This window comes from Sus scrofa, chromosome 1 (assembly GCF_054392235.1).
Source record: "Sus scrofa isolate SSC_HxYL_T2T_F1_AM1 chromosome 1, Sscrofa_HxYL_maternal_Yorkshire_Landrace_v2.0, whole genome shotgun sequence".
In the NCBI taxonomy this organism is placed as follows: domain Eukaryota; kingdom Metazoa; phylum Chordata; class Mammalia; order Artiodactyla; family Suidae; genus Sus; species Sus scrofa.
In genome coordinates this window covers 155,075,627-155,100,025 of record NC_139383.1, presented here as the reverse complement: position 1 = coordinate 155,100,025, position 24,399 = coordinate 155,075,627, and the positions used below count along the sequence as shown (strand labels likewise).

Below are 24,399 nucleotides of genomic sequence, written 5' to 3'. Positions count from 1 at the left end.
ACAGCCACAGCAATGCCAGATCCAAGCCACGTCTGCGACCTACACCACAGCTCATGGCAACACCGGATCCTTAACCCACTGAACAAGGCCAGGGATTGGTCCCACAACCTCATGGTTCCTAGTCAGATTCATTTCTGCTGCACCACAACAGGAACTCCCTGAATCATGATGTATTTTATTTTAAAAATATACAGCATATTATTTACCTATATATACATATGCATAATTATCCCAAAACTCAGCAGCTTAAAATGATATACAATTTATTATCTCAGTTTCCATGGGTCAGGAATCTGGGTGTGGCTTTGCTGGGTACCTCTGATCACAGTCTCTCTCAAGGCTGGAGTCACTGTAATGACTAGAGCTGTAGCCATCTTGACAGGAGAGTATCTGCTTCCAAGTTCACTTATGAGGCTGCTGGCCAGAGACCCCCTGTGGGCATCGGACAGAGCTGCTCACAGTGTGGCATTTTGCTTCTCTCAGAGCAAGAAAGCAAGAGAGAATAGGAAAGAACTCATAGGTTTTCTGTAACCTATATTGGAAGTGACATCCCTTTTGTCATATTCTGTATACTAGAGGCCAGAGAAAGTGTCCAGCCTACTCTCAAGGGAAGGGGGTTCTCCAAGGCCATGAATACCAGGAGGTGGAGTTCATTGGGAGCCATCTCCCTACCACAGATACATTTCCTACCTCTCTGACCAAATCAGTAGCAATGAGCACCCACAGTGGACAGACTGTGATCTCTAAATACAATTTTCTGGGGCTCCTTGGAGAAACAACTTATTCTTGTCCTGAAGAAAGAGATGTTTAAGATGTTAAGATGTTTAAGATGGTAAGATATCAAGCTATACCAGAAAGCAAAGAAACTATCAAAGATGACTGGGGTCATACTGATAGGACCTGGACACCAACCCAAGGAGGCTTCCACTGGCCAAATATGGTACATACAACCTAAGCCCAGTGAGGATAACATCCATGACACAGTGAGACACACCAACCATGTTTCAACCCAAGAGTTCCTGATGGTGCTGATCTTTAGAGCTTGTTAGGGAAACTTATTAATTTAAAATTTTTGAAATCAAGAGAAGGAATCAAATAGTTAACCTGCTTTTCCTATATATGAACTATACATAGGGTAACAAATACTTAATGAGGGAAGTGTCTCTGCAGAGGGAAACCCCAGCTAACTAAGAAAAAATGAAAAACAATGGAATTAGAACACTATTATTTTTCAACCTCTAATCAATTAATGGATATAGACAATAATCATAAATGGCTGCTAAGATTATAAGAAGAAGAGCAAAGAGGGAGCATGTGCCTCCGGATGGAAAAATGCCAATACCTGTGAAGGCGGGGGGGGGGGGGTTTGCCCCAAACAGCCAGATTAAATCTTTATCTAAACACCCACCATTTTATAGCAACAACCCCAGGAGGATGCAATCAGCAAAAACCAGACTGCAGGGAACTCTATGAAACAAGCGATATAGATTCTTCCACAAGAGCAGCAACAACAATATTGTCAGAGAGTAAAAGGAGAGAGGGATGGAGAACCTATAAAATAAGACACATAAGAAAAGGGGACATATATCAGCTAATCTCACTGCACCACGCTCAGCTGGACCTGCATTCGAGGAAACACATTGTAACGGGGAAAGGCAGACACAGCCTGGGGATTTCATGACACAAAGAGATGATTACTTATTTTAGGTGTGATGGTAGATTTAAACACAAATTTCTTATCTTTAAGAGATGCATATTTGAAACATTTAGAGGATACGTGAGGTCTGAGATGTGCTTTACAGTAATCTAGAGGGCGAGGGTGTAGATGAAGCAACACCGGCCACGAGCAGGTCAAGACTGAAGCTGGTGACAGGCACAGGAAGTTCATCACAGTATCCCCTCTACTTCCGTATACATTTGAAATTTTTGTGATAAAAATTAAAGGAGCCTATCTTTCAAAAAGTTGTGCATTGCCCAGGTGTCTCAGTAAGAGTAAGGATCCTGAGCTGTCACTGTGGTGGCTCTGGGTTACTAGTGTGGTACAGGTTCCATGCCTGGTCCTCGAATGTCCATATGCCACAGGCACAGCCAAATAAAAAAAGGCATCATTTTAAAAGAAATCACTATTCAAATAGCATGGTTTCTTGTACCCAACCCAATTAGACAAGAAGAAAAAAATAACAAAAAACAAGAAAGGAAGCATCCCCAAAGCAGTATTTGTGGATGACATGACTGTATGCCAAGAAAACCCCAAGACAACTAAAAATCTATTCAAAAAATAAGAGAATTCATTAAGGGAGTTGCTTCCAATTTAATATATTAAAAAAATCAAGAGCTTTCTTTGTAAGCTACAAATAGTAACATGTTAGGAGAAAACAATGAGAGAGAGAGATAAGATTTACAAGAACAATAAAAGGGAAAAAAACACCAAGGAATAAGCTAAAAATACGTATGTTGGATTTTTTTTTTTTTTTTTTTTTTTTGGCTGTGCCCACAGCATGAGGAAGTTCCTGGGCCAGGAACCATAGCAGTGACAACACTGGATCCTTAACCCACTGAGCCACCAGGGAACTCCTGTGTGTTGTATTTTTTTATGAAAAAGTTTTACTCATGAGCTTAAATGAGCTTAAATAAATGGAGAGATAAGTCCTTGTGGGGTTAAGATTCTCTATTATAAAGCTGCCATGTCCCCTACATAAGTTTAACACATGACATGCCAAATAAAAATACCTTAAGAATTTTTACTGCCTAAGTAGATACACTGATTCTAAAGTATCTATGGAAAAATAAATACGCAAGAGGATCCCAGAAATTGTGGACAGGAATGATGGTGGCAAGGGCAAGAACTAGCTGTACCCAGGGATAAAATGAACCACAATCCTCAGGAAATCAAGCAGCCTTGTTCTGAACCTGAGTGTAACAGATCTGGAAATAGCTCTACACGTACACGGCAATTTCTTACATGATAAAGGCAGCATTTCAAACTATTGGGATAAAAAAAAGATTCTTTGAATAGTTTTGGCACAACTGGTAAGCTGCCTGGAATAAAACATTCAAAAGGTAATAACTCTTCCTGTATCCATGTGCCAAAATAAATTTCAGAAAAATCAAATATTTAACTAATTTAAAATAAAATCATAAAAGTTCTAAAAGAAAGCTTTATTTTTTAAAAAAATCTTGGAGTTTCCTGGTGGCTCAGCAGGTTAAGGATCTGGTGGTGTCACTGCTGTGGCGCCAGTTCGATCCCTGGCTGCACACTACCAAAAACAAAAACAAAAACTTATCTTAGGAGTGTGAAGGTCAAACTAATCTCAAAGACTCAGTAACCTCAAAGAAAAAAAGATAAATTTGACCACATACAATGTTCAGAAAAATTTAAAAGGTACTCCCTTTCAAAAAAAGAAATTCAACAGATAACTGTAACCTGGGGGAAATGTTTGCAATATAAATCAAAGGGCTGATTTCCTGTATATGAAAAGAACTGTACAAGTCACTAAGAAACACCAAAAATCTGACAGAGGAATGGGCAAAGGAAAGAAACACATGATGCACAGGAAAAGAAACACAAACAGCTTATGAGCGTATGAATACGGCAGTGTTTGGCTTCACTGTCGATGAAAAATATGCATGTGAAATCAGGAAGATACCATTTTTTTAGTGGGGGCAGGGAATGGCATGCAGTACTGGTGACCTACACTCTCACATACAATGAAGAGCTTGTAACCTGGTCCCCCTCTTGGCAAGCGATCCAGTGTCTCTATTCAGGCTGGTGTGCTGCTAGCCTGTAACCCTGCTCTACCCAGGAAGTGCTTCTCTAAAATAACTCACACTTGATCACAAAGACACAGCCACCAGGCTGACCACTGATGCACCAATAGGAAACCATGCAGCCATCGGTCCACAGGGGGCTGATCAATACCCCATCACGTGTCTGTGTCACTGAATCCTGTGCTGCCACTTAACACATTAGGTGGATCTATATTTGTTGTCTCTATCAAGAAATATGATCTACTAAGAAAGAGGAGAGCTAAGGTCAGACTCATGTGGCCAGCGCAATACCCATTTTAAGAAAAAGGTCTCCATATAGGTTTTTATATGTCCTGGAAATTTCTGGAAAGATTTACAAGACATTTAACAGTGCCTTCCACTGCAGAGAGGGATTAAGGGTCTGGGATGTGCAAACAGAAAAGGGGAAGGTACCATAAGGATTTTCAGGGTAGAAATCATTTTTCATTCTTATGGCTCTTGGCTTGATCCAAGCATTATTCAGAGAAATCTTAACAAACCTCTACTAGTGAATAAGAGATCCCATTTTAAAACATGTCCAAGGAGTTCCTGTCATGGCTCAGCAGAAACAAATCTAACATCCATGAGGACACAAGTTCAATCCCCAGCCTCACTCAGTGGGTTAAGGATCTGGCATTGCCGTGAGCTGTGGTGTAGGTCGCAGATGGGGCTTGGATCTGGTGTTGCTATGGCTGTGGTGTAGGCTGGCAGCTGCAGCTCCAATTTGACCCTCAGCCTGGGAACCTCCATATGCTTAGGGTGCAGCCCTAAAAAAAAAAAAAAAAAATGTCCAAGCCCTACTTGTGCTATGAAATGGAGTACTGAGGAAAAGATCTAATATTGCTTTGTTTGTAACAAGAAGTCTTTTAGGTTTTCACAACCCCTCTTTGGAATGCTTTGTTCCCTCCTGACTCCCATCCTCTAGCCAACAGCACCAGGACCCAAGGCCCACCAGCCCACCCAGGCCTGTTCTGGGCTAGGGATCTCTGTCTCCGTCACAGGCTGCAGAGGAGGAGGTGAGAGCTACCTTCCACTTAGGAGTCTTTTCTGAACAGGTTCATCCCAACTGCTTAAGAGCAAACCAAGGCTCAGATTTGAAGTGCTCACGGAATTAAAATGGCCATGTGGCTTCATCACCACCTGAGGGCCCCAGTCAGCCCCTGGCCTGGAAGTCAGGGACTTGGCCCGTGATCTCCCAGCACCTGGGGTGGAAACTGACAAGGTACAGATGGGGTAGGGCCCTGTAGGACTGGACTGGAGAGTGAGCAGCATCCCAGCTCAGGGCAAAAGTGCTGATGGGGTCTAGATGGCCCAGGACACTTTGGCTGCTGGACCAGGAGAAGAACAGCATGAGGAACAGAACACACTCTTTTGACCTCTTGTTTGGTGCTGAAGCTCCACTGAGGGGCTCCACTGCCTGGGACCAGCACTGACATTTGGGTTTTAACAAGTACATGCTCCCCTCCTTCCTGGAGAGCCAGGGACAGGCAATACTGAAGTTCAGGGTGCAGTCACTGGCACAGCCGATGGGAGAAATGGAGGCCCTTAGGGTCTTTAAGGTTCAACTAATCACTCGGACTCATGAGTTGAAACACATGGGGCCTTTTCCTCAGAAGGAATAAGGCAGGAAGAAGAGTCTGCCAGATGGATTCTTCCAAGAGTCCATGCAGCGTCCACACAGCCACCCAGGAGCTGGCCTCAAGCACAGGGGTAAGAAACTCCCATCAAGGAGGGTGTGTGGGGCCATCCTGGTGTGACAGCCTCGTGTCCCAGGAGACAGCATGTTAAAATCACTCCATGGGCATGGATTTCAGGGTCCTCTCAAGGGACATGTCCACTTCCAAAAAGGACCCTCCATGGGAAGCCCAAAGCTCTGCACCCTCCAAGGTTGCAAACCACCATCTTTCCCATGTCTACCACAGCTGGTGTGGATTTTTGCCCTTTTTTCTCTTCTTCTGCCTGAAATAGGAAGGACTGTCTGGAGACCACAGACACGGTGGGGTATGAGGTGCCATGCCTGAGGGGAAGGCAGGAGAAGCAGATTGCTGACCCCGAGGTCATGAAGCCATGGACCCAGCAGCCACTTACCTCTTGACCTCTTCATACAAGAAGCTTCCCAGCTGGATAAGCTCACAGGATGGGGGGGGGGTGGGAAGTGGCTGGCATCGAAATGCATTCCTAACTGATAAAGGTGTCTGATTTGGGAGTGGTTTTCCCATACTCATTATAGTCTAAGGTTTTTCATCATCATCTCTTCCTGTTGCTGAGGCAGACTTTATGGCACATGAATTCTCTACTGTTAAGGGATGTGCTTTTGCTTTAAGATCTCTACATTTTCGTAACAGTCAAAGGGCTTCTCTTCTATGGGAAACACTAAAGTCTGAGTCAGTCACAAGCAGCCTTAGCCAGTGTGGACTGGTTGGAGGCAACTGTTTTGATTTGGTCTAGAACCATCTGAGCTGATACAGGGCAGGGAGTTTTCCCGAATGTCAGCAGCCAGAGGCATGACTCAGGGAACCCAGGCACTGACCCTGCTTCCCTTCCACCATCCCCCTCTGCAGGTTTGGGGCTGATCCCAGAGCCAGAGGCACCTAACGCCCAAATCATTCCCCCAGACCAGTTCAGGGAGTCCTGCCCAAATGGCACCCATGAAATGGTATGTTGAAAGTGAGCTACTTCGGTCTGCAAGAGCCTCCATCACTGGCACAGTGTGACTGGCACAGGCGCATCCTGGCATCCTGACCCCCAAGAAGACTGGAGTTGAGATGTGCTGCATCCTTCCCCTACAAAGAGGCTGGTCCTGCCAGTCACTGGGTCCTGGAGAAATCACAGCTAGCAAATTGGACTGGAAGCACCATGATATACTGTGACCTGATGGAAAACAGTGTGACCCAGTCTTTGCCGACTAAAACATACCTAAAACCACAGGTAAAGTGCTGAGTGGAACCTACTGGAGCCTACTGAAAGTGGTCAAAATGGAGTCAAGACCATCTGAATTGTGTAGTACTGGTTACAACTGTCCAAAATTGGTTTTCATCCGGTTGGCACAACACAGTCAGCGTGATGTGGAATCAGCCACAACCAGATGGAGCCAGTGAATTCATTTTTAACCAGTTTGAATTGGTTAAAACTACCCTGGTTCAAACCAGTTCCTCGAAAGAGAATTTGAGGACTCCAGCTTCCCAGATTTTAGTTCTTAGTTAAAAAAGAAAACTAGGGTAGCAAAGGTTTAAAGCTATTTATTTCTGAAGATTTACCTTGCTCACACAAATATTCATAAAAATCAATTAGCAACTTATTGAAAGAACTAGTAAGTTTCACATTGTTTATCATAACCCACTAGCAAGAGCAGGAAACAGCCTCCTGGCCAAGAGAAAGGCACTACTTAAGAGGCTCTCTATCTTGTGGTTGGAGGACATTCTAAAGGAACTGCTGGAGGTTCCCTGATGCCCTTCAGACAACAGCCAAGCAGGTGTACCCTTCCCGCCACCCCCACAAAAAGTGATGCAGAACAGATCAGTTGGGTTTTTTAATTGGATGTTGAAATGCAACACTAACCTTCTCAAAAAAGGCGAGTGGAAAGAAATGAAGAGTCTTAAAAAAAAAAAAAAAGCTTGAATTTGGATGCAATTATATCCACCCTAATCAAAAGTGTTAGATTGTAATTAGCTGCTTATACAGACACATTTCAATCTATTAATTCAATCATCAGTGTCATGGGTGAGGCCATTACGGAAAGGGTAATTAAATGGGATGGTCTACTGTTCCCTAATCAATTGGACCTGCCCCCCTTCTACCTAAAACAGAGGCTTATGAAGTGCTCAATCGATCAAAGGCCCAGCGCCTTGCCTTCTCACCTTAAAAGTGAGCTTCTAAACAAGCTTTGCAGTAGACAACCAAAAGTAATAGTACCATTTGCTTTGACATAAAAATGCAACCACCCCCCTGAGAGAGAAAAATCGATCACTTACCAGCCACAAAACTTGGAAATGATGCCACCTTCTTTGTCTGTTAGGAAATATGAAAATAGACAAACTCACACCAGTTGTAAGTATGTGGCCCATAAGATTAGGCTAATATGATTGCCATAATGGGAAAAGCTAAACCCTATGAGGGACTGGTATTCCCAAAAAGTCAGCCTCATACAGCAAACCAGTGTCTTTCAGGCACCATGACATTTGTCTCATGAGAAAACATGAGAGGTATAAAAGGCCACCAGCTAACACCAAGGGACCCTCAGACTAGTGTGTCACTGCTAGAAGGAAACCTGGAGACCACACACACCCAATGGCTCTCCAACTGTAGGCATAAGAATTACCAGGGTACATCTTTAAAAGCAAGATAAAGGAGACTGGACACCACTCTATGGGTGGCCATAGTTATTTCATCAAGGTTAGAAAACCTCATCTAAACTATGTTGTCCAACAAAGGGAAATAACTTGTTTTTAATAACCTCCATCACAGTAGTGTAGGTTTAGATGGGATTGTTTCTTAAAACCACATTGTTGGTTTAGAAGAGTGGTTCTCAACCTGAATGATTTTTGGCCCCAAGGTGACATCTGGTTATTTCTGTAGACATTTTTGGTGGTCACTATCTGGGGAGGAGGGCTGCTACTAGCATGTATTGGGTCGAGGCCAGGGATGTGTCTAAATATCACACAGCACCAAGGACAGCCCTTCCGATCAGGCCCTGAACGTCAATGATGCCTCCATTGAGTAATCCTGTTTTAGCTTTTTTTTTTCTTTTTTTTGCTTTTATTTTCCAGGGCCGTGCTCATGGCATGTGGAGGTTCCCTGGATAGGGGTCCAATCAGAGTTGTTGCTGCCAGCCTACGCCAGAGACACAGCAACACAGGATCCAAGCCGTGACTGCGACCTACACTACAGCTCACGGCAATGCCAGATCCTTGACCCACTGAGTGAGGCCAGGGATCAAACCCACAACCTCACGGTTCCTAGTCAGATGCGTTTCCACTGTGCCACGATGGGAATCCTGTTTTAGAACACAGCTGTCAGATAATGGGGGTTGAACTGGGGACCACCAATGACCCCCCCACCGCCAGTCACCAGATGCAACACATAAACACACCTGGGTGTGAGCCTGAACCAATGGGAAAGGGCCTTCCCTTCCTCCTCCAGACCACCTGACTTTGCTTGACCAGCTCCCTCCCCCCAGGGACTGTGTGGGAAGAGCATCACGGAGAGGATGAGCAGATGAAGGCACCGTGGGTAGCTCCAACATTAGGGCCCTGCGCCAGAACGCTCACCCTTGGAAAAATTACCTCTGGGATGTTGTTATTGTCAACAGGTCCGTTGAGATCAGAGCGCTGCTGTTTCCTCGGCTGCTCCAAACCATTGCAAACCTGGGAACCAGAAATTAAAGATAAAGATGGTGTTTCCATATGTTAGAAAAAGAAACCAAGATCCAAAACTGGAGATACAATATGATACAGTTTTGTAAAAATGCAGTGAATATAGGTATGTGTGTGTGCAGGCAGCTATCATTTAATTAAACTTTTCCACCAGTAACATGTATACTTTTATATTTCTGAAAAGTTATTTGAATCATACTAATTTTATTCTTTATTATTATTTTAAACTGTGGTAGCATGAATAGAACCTAAAATTTGCTATCTTAACCTTTTGTAAGTGTGCAGTTCAATGGTATTAAGTGTTTTCACACTGTTGTGCAGCTATCACCACCCTCTGTCTCCAGAACTCTTTTCACCTTGCAAAACTGAAACTCCTTGCCATTAAATATTAACTCCCTGTTCCCTCCCTGCCCCTGGCAGCCACCAGTTATCTGTATCAATTTACCCTAAAGACCTCATATAGGTGAAATGATATAAGATCTGTCTTTTTGTATCTGGCTTACTTCACTGAGCATAATGTCATCAAGGTTCATCCCTGTTGTAGCCTGTGTCAGAAGGCCTTCCCTTTTATTTTATTTTATTTATTTATTTATGGCCCCCTGCAGCACAAGGAGCTCCCAGGCCAGGGGTCAGATCTGAGCCACAGCCTTGAACTAAGCCGCAGCTGCGGCAATGCCAGATCCTTAACCCACTGTGCCAGGCTGGGGATCAAATTGGAGTCCCAGCACTCCCAAGGGGCTGCTGATCCCGCTGCACCACAGCGGGAGCTCCAGAAGTCCTTCCTTTTTAAGGCTAAATAATACTGCATTTATGACAGATCACACTGTGTTCACTCATCGTCCGTCCAATGGATGCCTGGGTTGCTTCCACATTTTGGCTCTCATGAATCATGCTGCTGTGAACGCTGGTGTACAAATAACTCTAGGGTCTCTGCCTCCAATTATTTGAGTAAATATTCACCCGGAAGCAGGATCATATAGTAATTTTATTTTTTATCTTTTGAGAAAGCACCATCCTGTTTTCCACGACAGCTAAGGCATTTTACATTCCCAGCAACGGTGCCCAGGGTTAAAATTATATTCCTACAAAACCTAAATTCTTAGTTTAATGCAAATTCTAAAATCTAAATTCCTTAGTTAATGCAAATTAGTCAATCAACTACTAGAGGTAAAAATGCCCCCAAGGATATGTCATAAGTCTTCTCTTAAGAAGACATCAAGCCAAAATTCCTCTGACTTCAATGAACAAAATTTAGATATATTTTCTCTGCTTAGTGCCCTGTACTATCCAGAGCTACAGAGATCCAAGCGGTGAAATAAATGTCTGAAGCCCCGAGGTAGCTCTAGTAAGCCAGCATGCTAAGTCAAATGCCAGAACTTTCTGGAAATACATTATCAAGCAGTAACAATGCAATGATGAGAACATTAATAAGTTTTATTTGTAAATAATTTATATTATGAATATAAATGTTATGCTTACATCATATTTATTGATAAATACCTAAGTCATTATTTATCTCCTGATTTACAGATGAAGGGACTGAGGCTGGGCCACCTGACCCACAGGCTCAGGTGGCCCAGCAAGTGTCGTGTCTTCCCCACCCTAGAATGTCACTGTCACATCCCATGATTTCACTCAACCTCTCTGCAGGGGTTAAAGAAACATTAAAAGACCCAGGCCCACCATCCTGGCCCTAACTGGGACAGGATGGCCGTGCACCAGGCAGACCAGGGCCTCTGAGATGAGTGTCCTCTCTGTAACTCCAGTCACCATAGGGCTTCGGAGCTGGTGGGCATGGCAGGAGATGGCTCAGATAGGGGGGTGGATAGCGTTGGGCTGGGCTTCAGGATCGGGAAGTTCGGTACATAACCACAAGAGGGGAAGGCACCACCACATCCCGAGAGAAATCAGGGCTCCCTCAATCCGCAGGAAGAAATGAGGCTCTCCTGGAACAGAGAGGATGCAGGGCACAGCTGGAGCCTGTGAGGCAGATGTCTGCTTGGCCCCTGCTTCCTTGCTGTGGAAGCCCCAAGGACTGCCCCTGCCCTTAGCCCTGTGACCTCCCAGGCTGCACGGGTGGGCCCTAACCTGGCCCCACTGTCATAGTCTATCCTGAGGCAGGGCTCTGGGACCCCCTGGTCCATCTATCACAGCCCTCCTTCCCAGGGCTGAACCCATGCTTCTCCAGGTGGGAGGGCTGGGATCCACCCCAGGGGACCCTGTGCTGACCAAGCTGAGCTAGCAGTGCCCCTTCCTGCAGAGTGGAGCCTTCAGGGGTGCACTCCTGCCAGAGTCCCACTGGAGCCAGGCTTGTTCCCCAACCTTTAATGGATTTCTCCCACTGCCCCGCTGTCTCTGCATCTCCCATTACGGACCCAGGAAAAGCCTCCTATAATGTCCAAGATGTCTCTCACCACAAATGCTGCTTCCTTCTGCCTTAAGTAAACTCTGCCATGGGACACCCCCAGACAACCCCTGCTGTCATGTCCACTTGCCTATTTCAAGGTCCGCTTAGAGCATGTCAGGACGTTACCCTCTTGTCTGCAAGATCTCTAACCTGGTGACCTTCTCTAGGCTGTGTTCACCAACTTAATTTCCTGAAGGCCTGCACTACCATGATAGGAGCAGAATGGGCACAGGAACCTCCAAAACCCCCAAAGGAACAAACAAACCAACTGACAAATGAATGTTTGTACTTCCCCCACCAGTTCATGTTGAAACCTAACCGTCAGGGAGCAGCATCAGGAGGTGGGGCTGTGAGGAAGTGATTAGGATTAGAGGCATTCACATGGGTGGAGCCCTCGTAAATGGGATTAGTGCCCTTAAAAAGGAGACTTGAGAGCTCCCTACCCCTTCCACCCTGAGAAGATGGATGTCTATAAAGGGGGCTCTCAAAGATATCAAATCTGCCAGTGCCTTAATCTTGGATGTCCAGCTTCCAGAACCTTGAGAGAAGCAACTTCTGTCATTGACAAAGCCCCCAGTTTACAGCATTCTGTTCTAGCAGCCCCAAAAGGACTAAGATAACACTCCTTCTATGAATGTTGCAGCTTGGGATTCAATTCTTCTAGCAGAAAGAGGACCATAAATACAGGGCCACAGACACTCATCAAGGTGCCAAGTACATGGTGAGAGGAGGCAGCACCAGGAGGGCTGCCTGCCCTGCATTAGCTGCCTTTGGCAAACAGAAGAAGTCTTCCTTCTGGGGAATGAGGCCCCGCACAGTTTGAGCTTGGCCAGGAGAACACAGGATAGATGTCAGTGCCCCACACCATCGCCCAGACACCTCAGTGTGGGCGACCATGGGCAACACAAGGTCTCAGGTCCACTCCTAATGGCAGCTTCTCCCCATTAGGAGTGGACCTATAGGCTTGACCCTTCCCTCCATGCCAACATCTTCTCTAACTCTCTCTGACCACTTATCATCATAACAACTGCATCTCCTAATAAACAGCCAGGGTTGTTTCCAGAGAGGCAGGATGATGGGTTCATGCTGCCTCTCCCTGGGAGAGCCCATCTGGTGCTCTAATTTTCATCTTTGGGAGCAGGGTGAGGATCTTGGCAGCTCAGGATGCAGCATCTGAAATGAACATGATTAGAAGCCTGTGTGGATTTGGGGCTCTGGGCATCTGAGATGAAGATGTTATTTAAATCCTTTTGTGTCCTTCCCAAGTTACAAAAGCCACCTCAAAGAAAGATGCCAGCCAGGGTTAACCCAACCTTTGCAGCCAACAGGGAAGGCAGGGCCATGTCCCTCCTAAGGAAGCTGTAGTGGCAGCTTACTGGGGCTACCAACTGGAACCCGTGTCAGCCATCCACTCAGAAGAGAGGGAGTGAAACACGTGAAGTGAAATATGCTAATCTTGGGGAACCCCTGTGCCCCACCTTCATGGAGCCCTGAGAACAGAACACAATCCAACGGTACAGGCCAGTTATAAAATGCCAGGGCCAGCTGTTCAGGGCAGGGGTGACCTGCCAGTAAGAAAAATATACTAATTTGAATAAACTGTTCTAATGAATATCTTGGCTCAAGTTGGTGAAATTACAGCTAGGATTTTTTTAACATGCCAATTCTGATTGTGTCTTCTTGGTTAAACTGAAAACACGGCAATGTAACCCACATGGCTTTGGATGGAATAACAAGCACACGCCCACTCGTGCTCACTCCATCTGTAACCAGTGCCATGTGTTTCCAAGTGCTGTTCTGAATGACAAGTGCATGAGTGACACGGAGGGGTGACAGCATTGGCACAAAGCAAAGTAAGCCTCTACTTCCCACAGGACTGTTCTATCTCCCCACAAACATAACTCTGTGTCAGAGAAACCCCTGTGCTGCCACACAAGGAGGTGACAGCCGTCTCCAGACATCATCCCTTGTTCTGTTTTCAAAGGCCTTGGTCAACCTGACTCATCTGGCATTCCAAGCCTCCTCTGTCCAGTTCAGGTGTGGCTGGGACAGTCACACAAGCGGGGGCTCCTGTGGGGCCAGGCTGAGAGTGGAGCCCACAAGGTCTCTGAAGGTCAGATCAGCACCCTCCATATCTTCTCTCAAAGGCCCTTCAATTAATCCCCTGACAAATAGGTGGCTCAGAAAAGTGACAATATTGTTCTTTTTCTTGCATCCCTCTTATGATTCAGGTCACTCTGTGCTATTTATCGGAGGAGAGCTTGGATAAAGTATTTATTCTTATCATAGTTACCCCTAGGGGATGACAAGATCTTTTGGAAGCCGATCTCTGACTTAAGAAATCATGACAAGATCCATGGGGGAAGCCACTTGGGCCTGGCATTGTTCTCCATGACTGATCTGCTGAAACCTGCTCTGCCAGTGACCCCCAGACCTCCTGGCACTTCTCCACCCCATCACTCACTCTCTTTACAGGACAGGCAGTACCTGGGGGCTAGCATTCCCGAGCAGAAGTGTATTCTTCTGAACTGGCCTCTGCATTTTCACCCTGGTCAGCACTGTCCCAAGGCTGCATCCAAAGCCAATCTAAGCAAGTATCTCTTGTGTGCCCTGCATTGCACTGGGTGCCAGCATCCAGGACAGGAAGACACATGCAACAAACGTCTTGGCTCAGGGCAGCGCCCCCTCCAGCACTGAAGCAGAACTGGTGTGTCCAGATGCCAGGCCATCAAGGCTTCATTCAGGCTGTTAATTTTTTTTTGGTCTTTTTGGTCTTTTCTAGGGCCGCACCTGCAGCATATGGAGGTTCCCAGGCTAGGGGTTGAATCAGAGCTGCAGCTGCCGGCCTACACCACAGCCACAGCAACTTGGGATCCGAGCCATGTCTGCAACCTATACCACAGCTCACAGTAACACCGGATCCTTAACCCGCTGAGTGAGGCCAGGGATCAAACCTGCAACTTCATGGTTCCTAGTCGGGTTCGTTAACTATTGCACCATGACGGGAACTCCTAGGCTGTTAATTTTTTTTTTTTTTAATTTGAGCATAACTTGACTCTCATGCATTGCTGGTGGGAATGTAAAATGTCCAGTTTGTGATTCCTCACAAAGTTAAACATTAAATGTCCATCTGACTCAGCAATTCTGCTCTGAGGTGCATACCCAAAAGAGCAGAAAGCAGGTGTCTACACAAAAACAGATACAGGAGTGTTCACAACAGTAAGAAGGTGGAAACAACCCAAATATCTGTCCACAGATGAATGGATAAACAAAGTGGGATCTATCCATGCAATGGAATATCATTCAGCCATAATAAGGAAGGAGGTCCTGATAGACAAGAGTGAACCCTGAAATTATTCTCAGTCAAAGAAGCCAGACATGGAAGGTCACATCTTATATGCTTTCATTTAGATGAAATGTTTAGAAACAGGCAAATCTTATTTTCTTTTACTTCATTTGTTATGCTTCACAGATGTTACACTTTTTACAGATTGAAGGTTTGTGGCACCCTGCATTGAGGTAGTCACTCAGCACCTTTTTTTCCAACAGCATTTGCTCATTTTGGGTCTCTGAGTCACATTTTGGTAAGTCTCACAACATTTCAAACTTTTTCATGACTATTATATTTTTTATGGTGATCGGTGATCTTTAATGTTACCATTGTAACTGTCTGAAGGCCTTACAGACCACACTCATATTAGATGGTGAACTTAATTAATAAATGTGTAGACGGCTCTACCAACTGGCTAGTCCTCCATCTTTCTCCCTCTCCTCAGGCCTTCCTATTCCCTGAGCACAACAATACTGAAACTAGACCAATTAAGAACCCTACAATGGCCCCTACATGTTCAAGTGAAAGGAAGAGTTGCATGTCTCTAATTTTAAATCAAAAGTGAGATATAATTAAGCTTAGTGAGAAAGGCGTGTCAAAAGCCAAGAAAGCCCAAGAGTTAGGCCTCTTGTGCCAGTGAGCAAAGTTGTGAATACAAAAGGAAATTGAAAGTGCTACTCCAATGAACACATGGATGATAAGAAAGCAAAACATCAAGAAAGTTTAAGTGGTCTGGATAGAACATCAAACCAGCCACAACATTCCCTTAAGCTGAAACCTAATCCAGAACAAGGCTCTACCTCTCTTCAATTCTGTGAAGGCTGAGAGAGATGAGGAAGCTGCAGAAGAAAAGTCTGAAAGTAGCAGAGGTTGGTTCACGAGCTTTAAGGGAAGAAGCCAGCTCCATAACATAAAGGTGCAAAGTGAAGCCGCAAGTGCTGATGTAGAAGCTGCAGCAAGTTACCCAAATCTAGCTCAGGTAATCAGTGAAGGTGGCTGCACTAAACAACAGATTTTTTTTTTTAGGGCTACACCCACAGCAAATGCAAGTTCCCAGGCCAGGGGTCGAATTGGAGCTACAGCTGCTGGCCTACGGTGCAGCCACAGCAACACAAGATCCAAGCCACATCCGTGACCTACACCACAGCTCATGGCGACACTAGATCCCCGACCCACTGAGGGGGGCCAAGATCAAACATGCGTCCTCATGGATACCAGTAGGATTTGTTTCCACTGAGCCACAATGGTAACTCCCAACAATAGATTTTTAATGTAGATCAAAAGGCATTCTCCTGGAAGAAGATGCCATTTAGGACTTTCATAGTTGGAGAGAAGTCAGTGCCTAAGATTCAAAACTTCAAAAAATAGCATGATTTTTGTTAGGGGCTACACAGCAGATGACCAAGTTGAAGCCAAAGTTCATTTACTATCTGAAAATCCTAGGGCCCTAAGAATTGTGTTATATCTACTCCGCCTGTGCTCTATAAATGAAACAACAAAGCCTGCATGACAGCACGCCTGTTTACAACATGCTTTACTGAATATTTTAAGCCCACCGATGAAACCTACTACTCAGAATAAGACTCCTTCCAAAATATTACTTCTCATTGACAATGCATCTGGTCATGCAAGAGCTCTGATGGCGAGGGACAGTGCAATTACTGTTATTTTCACCCCTGCTAACACAACACCTATTCTGCAGCCCATGGATCAAGGAGTAATTTCAACTTTTAAGTCTTATTATTTAACACATGAGTTTCATAAGGCTATAGCTGCCATAGACAGTGATTCCTCTGATGAATCTGGGCAAAGTAAACTGAAAACCTTCTGAAAAGGATTCACCATTCTAGATACCACTAAGAACATTGGTGATTCATGAGAAGAAGTCAAAATCTCATTAACAGGGGTCTGAAAGAAGTTGATTCTAACCCTTATGGATGAGCCTGAGGGGTTCAAGACTTCAGTGGAAGAAGTCACTGCAGATGTGGTGGAAACAGAAAGAGAACTGGAATTAGAAGTAGAGCCTGAAGATGGGACTAAATTGCTACAATTTCATGATAAAATTTAAACGGATAAGGATTTGCCTCTCATGAATGAGTGATGTAAGTGGTTTCTTGAGAAGAAATCTACTGCTCGTGGAGATGCTGTGAAGACTGTTGAAATGACAACCAAGGATTTTAAAATAGTCCATAAACTTAGTTGATAAAGCAGGGGCAGAGTTTCAGAGGATTGACTCCAATTTTGAAAGAAATTCTACTGTGAGTAAATGCTATCAAACGGCATTAGATGCTACAGAGAAATCATCTGTTAAAGGAAGAGTCAACTAATGGGGTAAATTTGACTGTTGTCTTATTTTAAGAGATTGCCACAGCCACTCAAGCCTTCAGCAATCACCATCCCGATCAGTCAGCAGTCATCAACATGAAGGCAAGGCCCTCCACCAGCAAAATGGTTATGACTCACTGAAGTCTCAGATGATGATTGGCATTTTCTCTTTTTTTTTTTTTCAGTCAGCCCATGGCATATGCAGTTCTCAGGCCAGGAATCAGATCTGAACCACAGTCTTGACCTAAGCCGCAGCTATAGCAACACCAGATCCTTAATCCACTGTGCCGGGCAGGGGTTCGAACATGCATCCCAGTGCTTTGATGATTAGCGTATTTTTAGCAATAAAGTATTTTTAAATTAAGGTATGTATATGTTTTTAGATGTTATTACACACCTGATAGACTACAGTTTAGTGTAAACATAACTTTTATATGCTCTGAGACGCCAAAAGATTTGTGTGACTCGCTTTATTGCAGGGTTCTGGAATCAAATCCCCAATATCTCAGGGGTCCCCAGGGGTCTGCCTGCATAGAAAGAAAGCAGATTTGTCATTACCAGGGGCTAGAGGGAAGGGAGACTGGGGAGTGACTGCTTAATAAGTATAGGGTCTCTTTCGGGGGTGATGAAAATGTTCTGGAATTAATAGGGGAAGTTGCACAATTCAATATCATTGTCACTGTCAATGCAATGTCAAAATGGTAAAGTCTATATCATGGGTATAGAGCCACGATTTAAAAGTAGTGGGGAAAGGAAGAGTAAGCAGAGCCCTCCAAAGATCTAAACACTTTGTCTCTGCTTTTGATACTCCATTCAGCTCAGTGCTAGGGCTCTACATGAAGGTCAAGGCTGGCTTGTACAGGACTAAGCCAGCTTCCCCAGGGACTCAAGGCCAAAGGAAGGAGGCAGGCCGCCCAGACAGCAGCAGCGGGACCTCAGAGGCCCTTCCCTCCTGGCCACCTGCCTCATACCTGGGATGTCACACCTGGATTCACTCGTGGGAAAAGGAGGGAGGCCCATGGCTCCAGGAGGAGCTACAGAACTGGGCATGTGTGTGGTATAGCTCAATTCTTAAAGAAGAGAACCAACATGACCCCTTCTGCCACAGTGACAGGGGACCAGCAGGATGCTTCTCCCATGGGTTCCAGTTTGTTACAAACACCCCCCACTCCTGCTAACTGCAGGGTCAGAAGCCCCATGTGATCAGTTTAAGGGCAGTGACCCTCTGAAGTGAAGGGCAGTCCCTCCACCTCCTGGCAGGCTAAGAACTGAGGCCTCTCTGTGTTCCCACAGCTGTCCTGTTCAGCCTAGAACATTCTGGAAAGCAGGCAGGACATCAGATAAATGGATGAAACAAGGGCACCTAGGGAAGAACGAAACTAGATGACAATGCCATGTCAATTTCGATTTCCAGTTCCAAGGCACACTTCATATTTAACTGCCACTTGTTTACAGAGACTGCTATTCTCCCAAGCAACTGCCAAGACCAGCTCTCTGTTCTCCCAATATGAGAAGCACTTCTCCATCCCAATCAACATTATCAGGCCTAAATAATAAACAACTCAATGGAACTGCCAACAGCCGCCAACCCTGACACACAGTCCTATGACTCATAATTTGAAAAACAAGCGTAACCAACTAATGTGCACAGAAGATCCCAGGGATCCAATACATGTCTATGAAATCTACCTATTCAACTGCCATGAATATGCAAACTAGAATGTTTGGTTTTCTTTCTTTCTTTCCTTTTTTTTTTTTTTTTTCTGTCTTTTGTCTTTTTAGGGCCGCACCTGCAGCATATAGAGGTTCCCAGGCTAGGGGTCTAATAGGAGCTGTAGCTGCCAGCCTACACCACAGAGCAAGGCCGGGGATTGAACTCACAATCTCATGTTCCTAGTTGGACTTGTTTCCACTGCACTATGACAGGAACTCTGAATGTTTGGTATTCTTAAAGCTGAGGATAAGGAGAGAGAGTAGAATGAGCTGTTGTTTTCACGGTACATTTGACGACATAGTTCCATTTTAATGATGCTAACAAAGTATGGCCTCAACCACTTTACATAACCCAGTGATGTACTTGATTGACGTGAGGAGCCCAGCAGGATTAATAATCTGGAGCCCACCCTCTCTTCTGCCCTTTCTACTCTTGCCAAGGTGGGATCATGTCTGCTACTGGACAAGACTCTAGACGGAGAGAAGGGGAAGTTCCCCTTCTCACTCAGGATGTGATTTTGTCCTATTCCTGGCTCATTTTAATCCTGAATATCCTAAAACCTTCCAGAGACATGGCAGACCCACTGCTGGGTGATCACATCCACAGACCACAGTTGGGCATGGTCAGCTCATCTCCACTGTGGCTCCACCAAACTAGTTCTGATGGACCCAGGATGCTGTGTGTGTTTGTATGATACACGTAACACGGGCTAAGACTGGATCAACTTGGTTTCAGATGATTCAAATTGGCTCAGGCCAGTTAATGGAATTTTCTTTCTTGTTTTTCTTATTGTGGTAAAAATACATAAAATGTACCACTTTAACCACTTTTAAGTGGACAATCAAGTGGCAGTAAGTGCCTTAACACTGTTGTATAATCACCACCACCAAGCGGCCACAGGACTTTTCATCATCCCCAGTTGAAACTCTGCCCCATTAAACACTAACTCCCCATTCCTCCCTCTCCCCCACCCCTGGCAGGCACCAGTCCACTTCTGTCTCCAGAAATTTAGTCTAGTTTGAATTTCCACTCACAGAGGTGGAATCACACAGGATTTGTCCTTGTGACTGGGGTAATTTCACTTAACATGGTGGCCTCAAGGTTCAGCCCTGTCAGCACAGGTCAGCATTTCCTTTCTTTTTAGAATCAGATAATATTCCACTGTGTAACCAACTCTTTTGTTGGTACTTGATCACTGTAATTGTAGTGCAGAAAAGAAATCAATCCTCCCACAAATACTGAAAAAATTACCAGGCCATGATCTCTGAATATGGGCCAAACAGCCCCTATTTTATGTGACTTGGACTCTTTTGGCTTAATTCATTTTGTTTCATTTTTTGGCACTTAAAAGGGGGGGTGGATATTAAATATTATTAAGATATCAGGCAGGAAAAACCTTGGAGAGCAATTCCCATAATTTACAAGTTCAATAACCCACCGCTGCTCTTGTGTCTGGAGCAGGTTTTGTAGACTCATGAATGGCTAAATTAACCCTCCTTTCTTGAAATTAACATTCATATTTCTAAAAGTGACCAGCATGCTATCTTTTATATACTTGGGTCCCTTAAATGAACAAATGAATGAACAAGTGAATGCAGAAAGGAACAGATCACATCAAGGAAGAGCATCTATTTTCAATCTAGAAAAGAAGGAAGAAGCAGCAGCAGAAGTCAAAGGAACTCATGAGCACCCGGAGACCTGGGTGTGAGCTGGTTTGGGTCTGAGTCCTTCTGAAGAAGACACTCAGGCTGGTGAATCTGCAGCAACAACCAGCAGACCCAGGGACTCTGAGAGGAAAGGTCAGGAGCAGATGTCTCTCAGCTGGCACCAAGGGCTGCTTTGAGGGGAGGCATGAGAATCAAAGTCTAAGTGGGAAGGGTAAGAAGGATAAGGCTGCACCAGACATCAGAGCAGGCAAACAGGTCCCAGAGGCAGAATCAGAGGCTATTTGCAATGAAGAGGAGGACTGGCCAAGGAGTGTAAATGGACAACCCTCCCAAATAGCAACATCCCTCCAACCTAACATGGTAACCCAAGCTGCTGCCCTGAGAAGTATCCCCTGGTCCAAAGTCTAGCTCAGTCTCACCAACCTGTCCAGCCTGACTGCATCCAGAGCAGGGCATGTGGCCAATCATGAGGCAGACCCAGCAATGCATCAGCACCAAGGACAGTGTGTGGCCAGCCCATGAAATGTCTCTTAAAGGACCACCTGCTCACTATTAAAACCAGAGCTGTTAGGCAATGAGACTCTGCAAGCCGGGGTCCAGACATTCTTCAGCTCCAATAGTTTGGGCTGTGGCTTGGTCTCAGGTAGAGACCACCTTCCCTTTTGTGAGGGCTGAGGGTGGGATCAGTTAACAAATCTGGTCTTGGCAGGGTCTGGGTTCCCTGGGGTGCCACATTTTGTGCCACACCCCCTTTCTCAGCCTTTCTGAGCTACACTTACTGTTTCTGACTTGGCCATGGTGTCATCAGATATAGGGTTGGGAGTTATCCCTGATTAGCCTCCTATGACTACACTGCCATGTCTTTTTTAGCATGTCTGTGATCTAAGTGCTTTGGGGTGCAAACCCCGTGACTGCCATCTCCATACTGTTCTGTTTCTATGTCTCATGCTCAGCAATGCAGTCTTCTTCCTGAGCAGAAGATGCTTCTAAAAGCTCTCCCACGGAACCCTGAACTTCGTGGGGAATGTCATGTGACTACCTGATTTTGTCGGATGTGTCTTGAGCCTCTGGCACAGGCAGGGAACCATGGAGGTGCCCCAGGAGCTTAAGGACAGAAGATGCAGCGAGGCTGACGCCCTGCCTCAGTCAAAGCAATTCAATCCCAGCTGCACATGGGGTGGGCCCCCTCCCCCTGCCACCACCTCTTTAGCTCCCTCCCTGCCTGTCCTATAGATGCTGCCATCCACCCCCTCTGTTCCTACACAAGAACCCCTTCCCTTGCCATCCACCAGAGCTGCTCAGGGCTTCCCTGATGTCCCAGCCCTCAGCATCCTCTGGGCTCCTTGCCCCCTTGATGGCCCATCTCTGTTCCTCTCTCATCGACATCCTCAACTCAGGTCCTTCACCTTCTGCTGGTCTTCCTTCAGGGCTCCCATCCCTGTCACAGACCCCGCTGCACACTAAGAACACCCACGTATCTCCACGTTCCACCCTGCCTGGTTGGCTCAGTTCCCAAAGCTCCCCTCAAAGTGCCAGGGCCTCTCCAATCATCACCCACACTGAAGCCTGTCCCCAGGAAGGCTGACTAGGACTCATGGGCTAGGTGGGGGTCTCTGCTGAGCATCCAGCCCCTCCTCGCTGGATGGAGAGTCCCTGTGTCTGCCTCCCTTTAGAAGACTCCTGGCACAGGCTTATGTTGCTTTCAGTCCACACCCCCCACCCCAGTGCCTGGCACATCGCAAGTGCAATTTGCACAGGCTGTGTAGGAGGGAACACGGTTGCCAGCCAGCCCGGAAATCAGGAGTGGGAGTTATGTTCAGAAACTCCAGTTTAGGAAGGGAATCTCTGATGGCATTTGGAACTAGTGAGAGACTGGTGGTCTGGAGCCCAGTTCATCTGCCTGGAAAGTGGGGTTCTCAGTTCATTTTCAATTTGAAACTGCGTGTGAGAAAATCAGGGCAGCCCTTGGAGATGTATGGCTGCCACCCTGTCCCCCAAGATCAGAGACTCCAGAGCAGAAAGGGGCTAAGGATGCCCCAAGAAGATGGGGGAACCATCCCACCCCCAAAATTCCTGCAGTCAGGAGGGGTCACCTGAGAAAGGCCTGCAGGGAGGGGAGAGCCTGAGGGCACCTGGGAAGATGCCCCCGCCCACTTGTCAGCCCCATCCCATCAGGTCTTGCCCAGGCCACACCCCTCCTTGGTGTCCTCCAGATGGGACATCATCCTGCTCACCGGTGTCCCCATCCCTGCTCAGCACAGCCCACACTGTGTGCAGAGCCTCCCCCCTTCTGCAAGAATTTCCAGGGACCTAAATCCTCATCATCATCCTTAGGGCAAGTGCTCCCTGCCCCTCACCACCCATCAACAGATACTGATCCAATCAACTCTGCCCCCACAGCCCCAGGTACATATCCAAATGTTCCAGAACCAGGAGCTGGTGCAGCAGAGTGGAGAGTGGGGTCCAGGCTTTCTGACTCTGGCATCTCTGCTTTTTTTTTTTTGCATTTTAGAGCCACATTTGTGGCACACAGAGGTTTCCAGGCCATAGGTCCGATCAGAGACGCAACCACTGGTGACACCACAGCCACAGCAATGCGGAATCTGAGTCAAGCAGTATCTGCAACCTACACCACAGTTCACAGCAATGCCAGATCCCCAACTCACTGAGCAAGGCCAGGGATGGAACCCGCATCCTCATGGACCCTAGTCAGGCTCATCAACCACTGAGCCATGAAGGGAGCTCTAGCATCCCTGTTCTTAACCACTATGTCCTGCTCTCTCCCAAACAATAAAGACTCTTTTAGAAACCCTGCTTTAACCAAATTTTAAAAGCACTGATGCAATCCCATATTCCTGCCAGATGAACTGTTCCATGAAAATAACATCCACCTCTGGTCATGTCCTCAAAAAGCTTCATAAAATTCCAGTAAGGAAATTGTGCTGACTCCGCAAACAGGCTCAGAGAAATCAAATTTGAGAGCTCGAGCAGACACTGCAAGGGGCTTAGGACACCAAAGCCGAGATTTCGTTTTGCAGGGTGGTCCGTGGAATTAGTGACAGCAAGTCATCAGTCCCCATCCAGCCCTAGGAGGGCAAGAGGCTGCCTAGGGGCAGAGGAGCCAGGGAATCCATCAGCAAAGGGAAGTCCAGGACTGATTCCTAGGCGAGCAGAGGGGAGGCAGCGGCTGCAGAATTGGGGTAGGGCTGCTGGAGGAAAGAGGCCAGCTGTACTCCAAAGAGGCCTGAGGGAGGACAGTCTCCTGTTCCATCCTCTCCTGCCCCCTCCCCAAAACCTTGTCCTCAGCACCTGCCCATGACTCTTTCTCCAGCTGTATCCTACCTGTGGGCCAGGTATGGCAGACTGCTCCCACCTGGGCACCAACCATCCCAAGATTTCTCTTCTCAGCCTCTCAGGGCCTCTCTGGGTCTGGTCTCTCATTAAAAAGCAGGTGCTTATACCTGCCCTATATGCTGTTGAACAGGGCACACAGTGCTTCGCCCTGCACTGCCCCCCCAGGCAAGTCAAGGTTGCCCATGCCCCTAACATCACCCCCTGCCACTTGGTGTCAGCCTTCCTGCCACAACTTCCAGAGGTCCTTTAGGAAGCAAGGCTCTCTGCTGAATGCCAAACTTCAAAGCAAAGGCACGGGTAGAAGGAGCCACGCTCAACACTGGCGTGTGTGATGTGGCCTCAGGGCTGGATCACACCTCCCCCCTGCCTGCTGTATTAAGCTGACTGTGAGGCACTGACCTTTCTGTTTTTCTATTGTCAGAGGGCTCTTCCTAGAAAGTGCT

At 46.3% G+C, this 24,399-nt stretch overlaps 1 protein-coding gene across 27 annotated transcripts in view; it reads right to left on the bottom strand.

The window, feature by feature from the left end:
* The window catches only part of APBA2 (amyloid beta precursor protein binding family A member 2), a 243,651-nt gene that overhangs the window by 36,459 nt on the left and 182,793 nt on the right, over positions 1 to 24,399 (bottom strand). For all 27 annotated transcript variants that reach the window (XM_084976612.1, XM_084976673.1, XM_084976564.1 and 24 more), the window contains 2 exons: positions 9,069 to 9,149; positions 7,758 to 7,794 (listed from right to left, as the gene is read on the bottom strand). In XM_084976612.1, the coding sequence (XP_084832738.1) occupies positions 7,758 to 7,794; positions 9,069 to 9,149 (118 nt within the window). The remainder of the gene's footprint in view (positions 1 to 7,757; positions 7,795 to 9,068; positions 9,150 to 24,399) is intronic.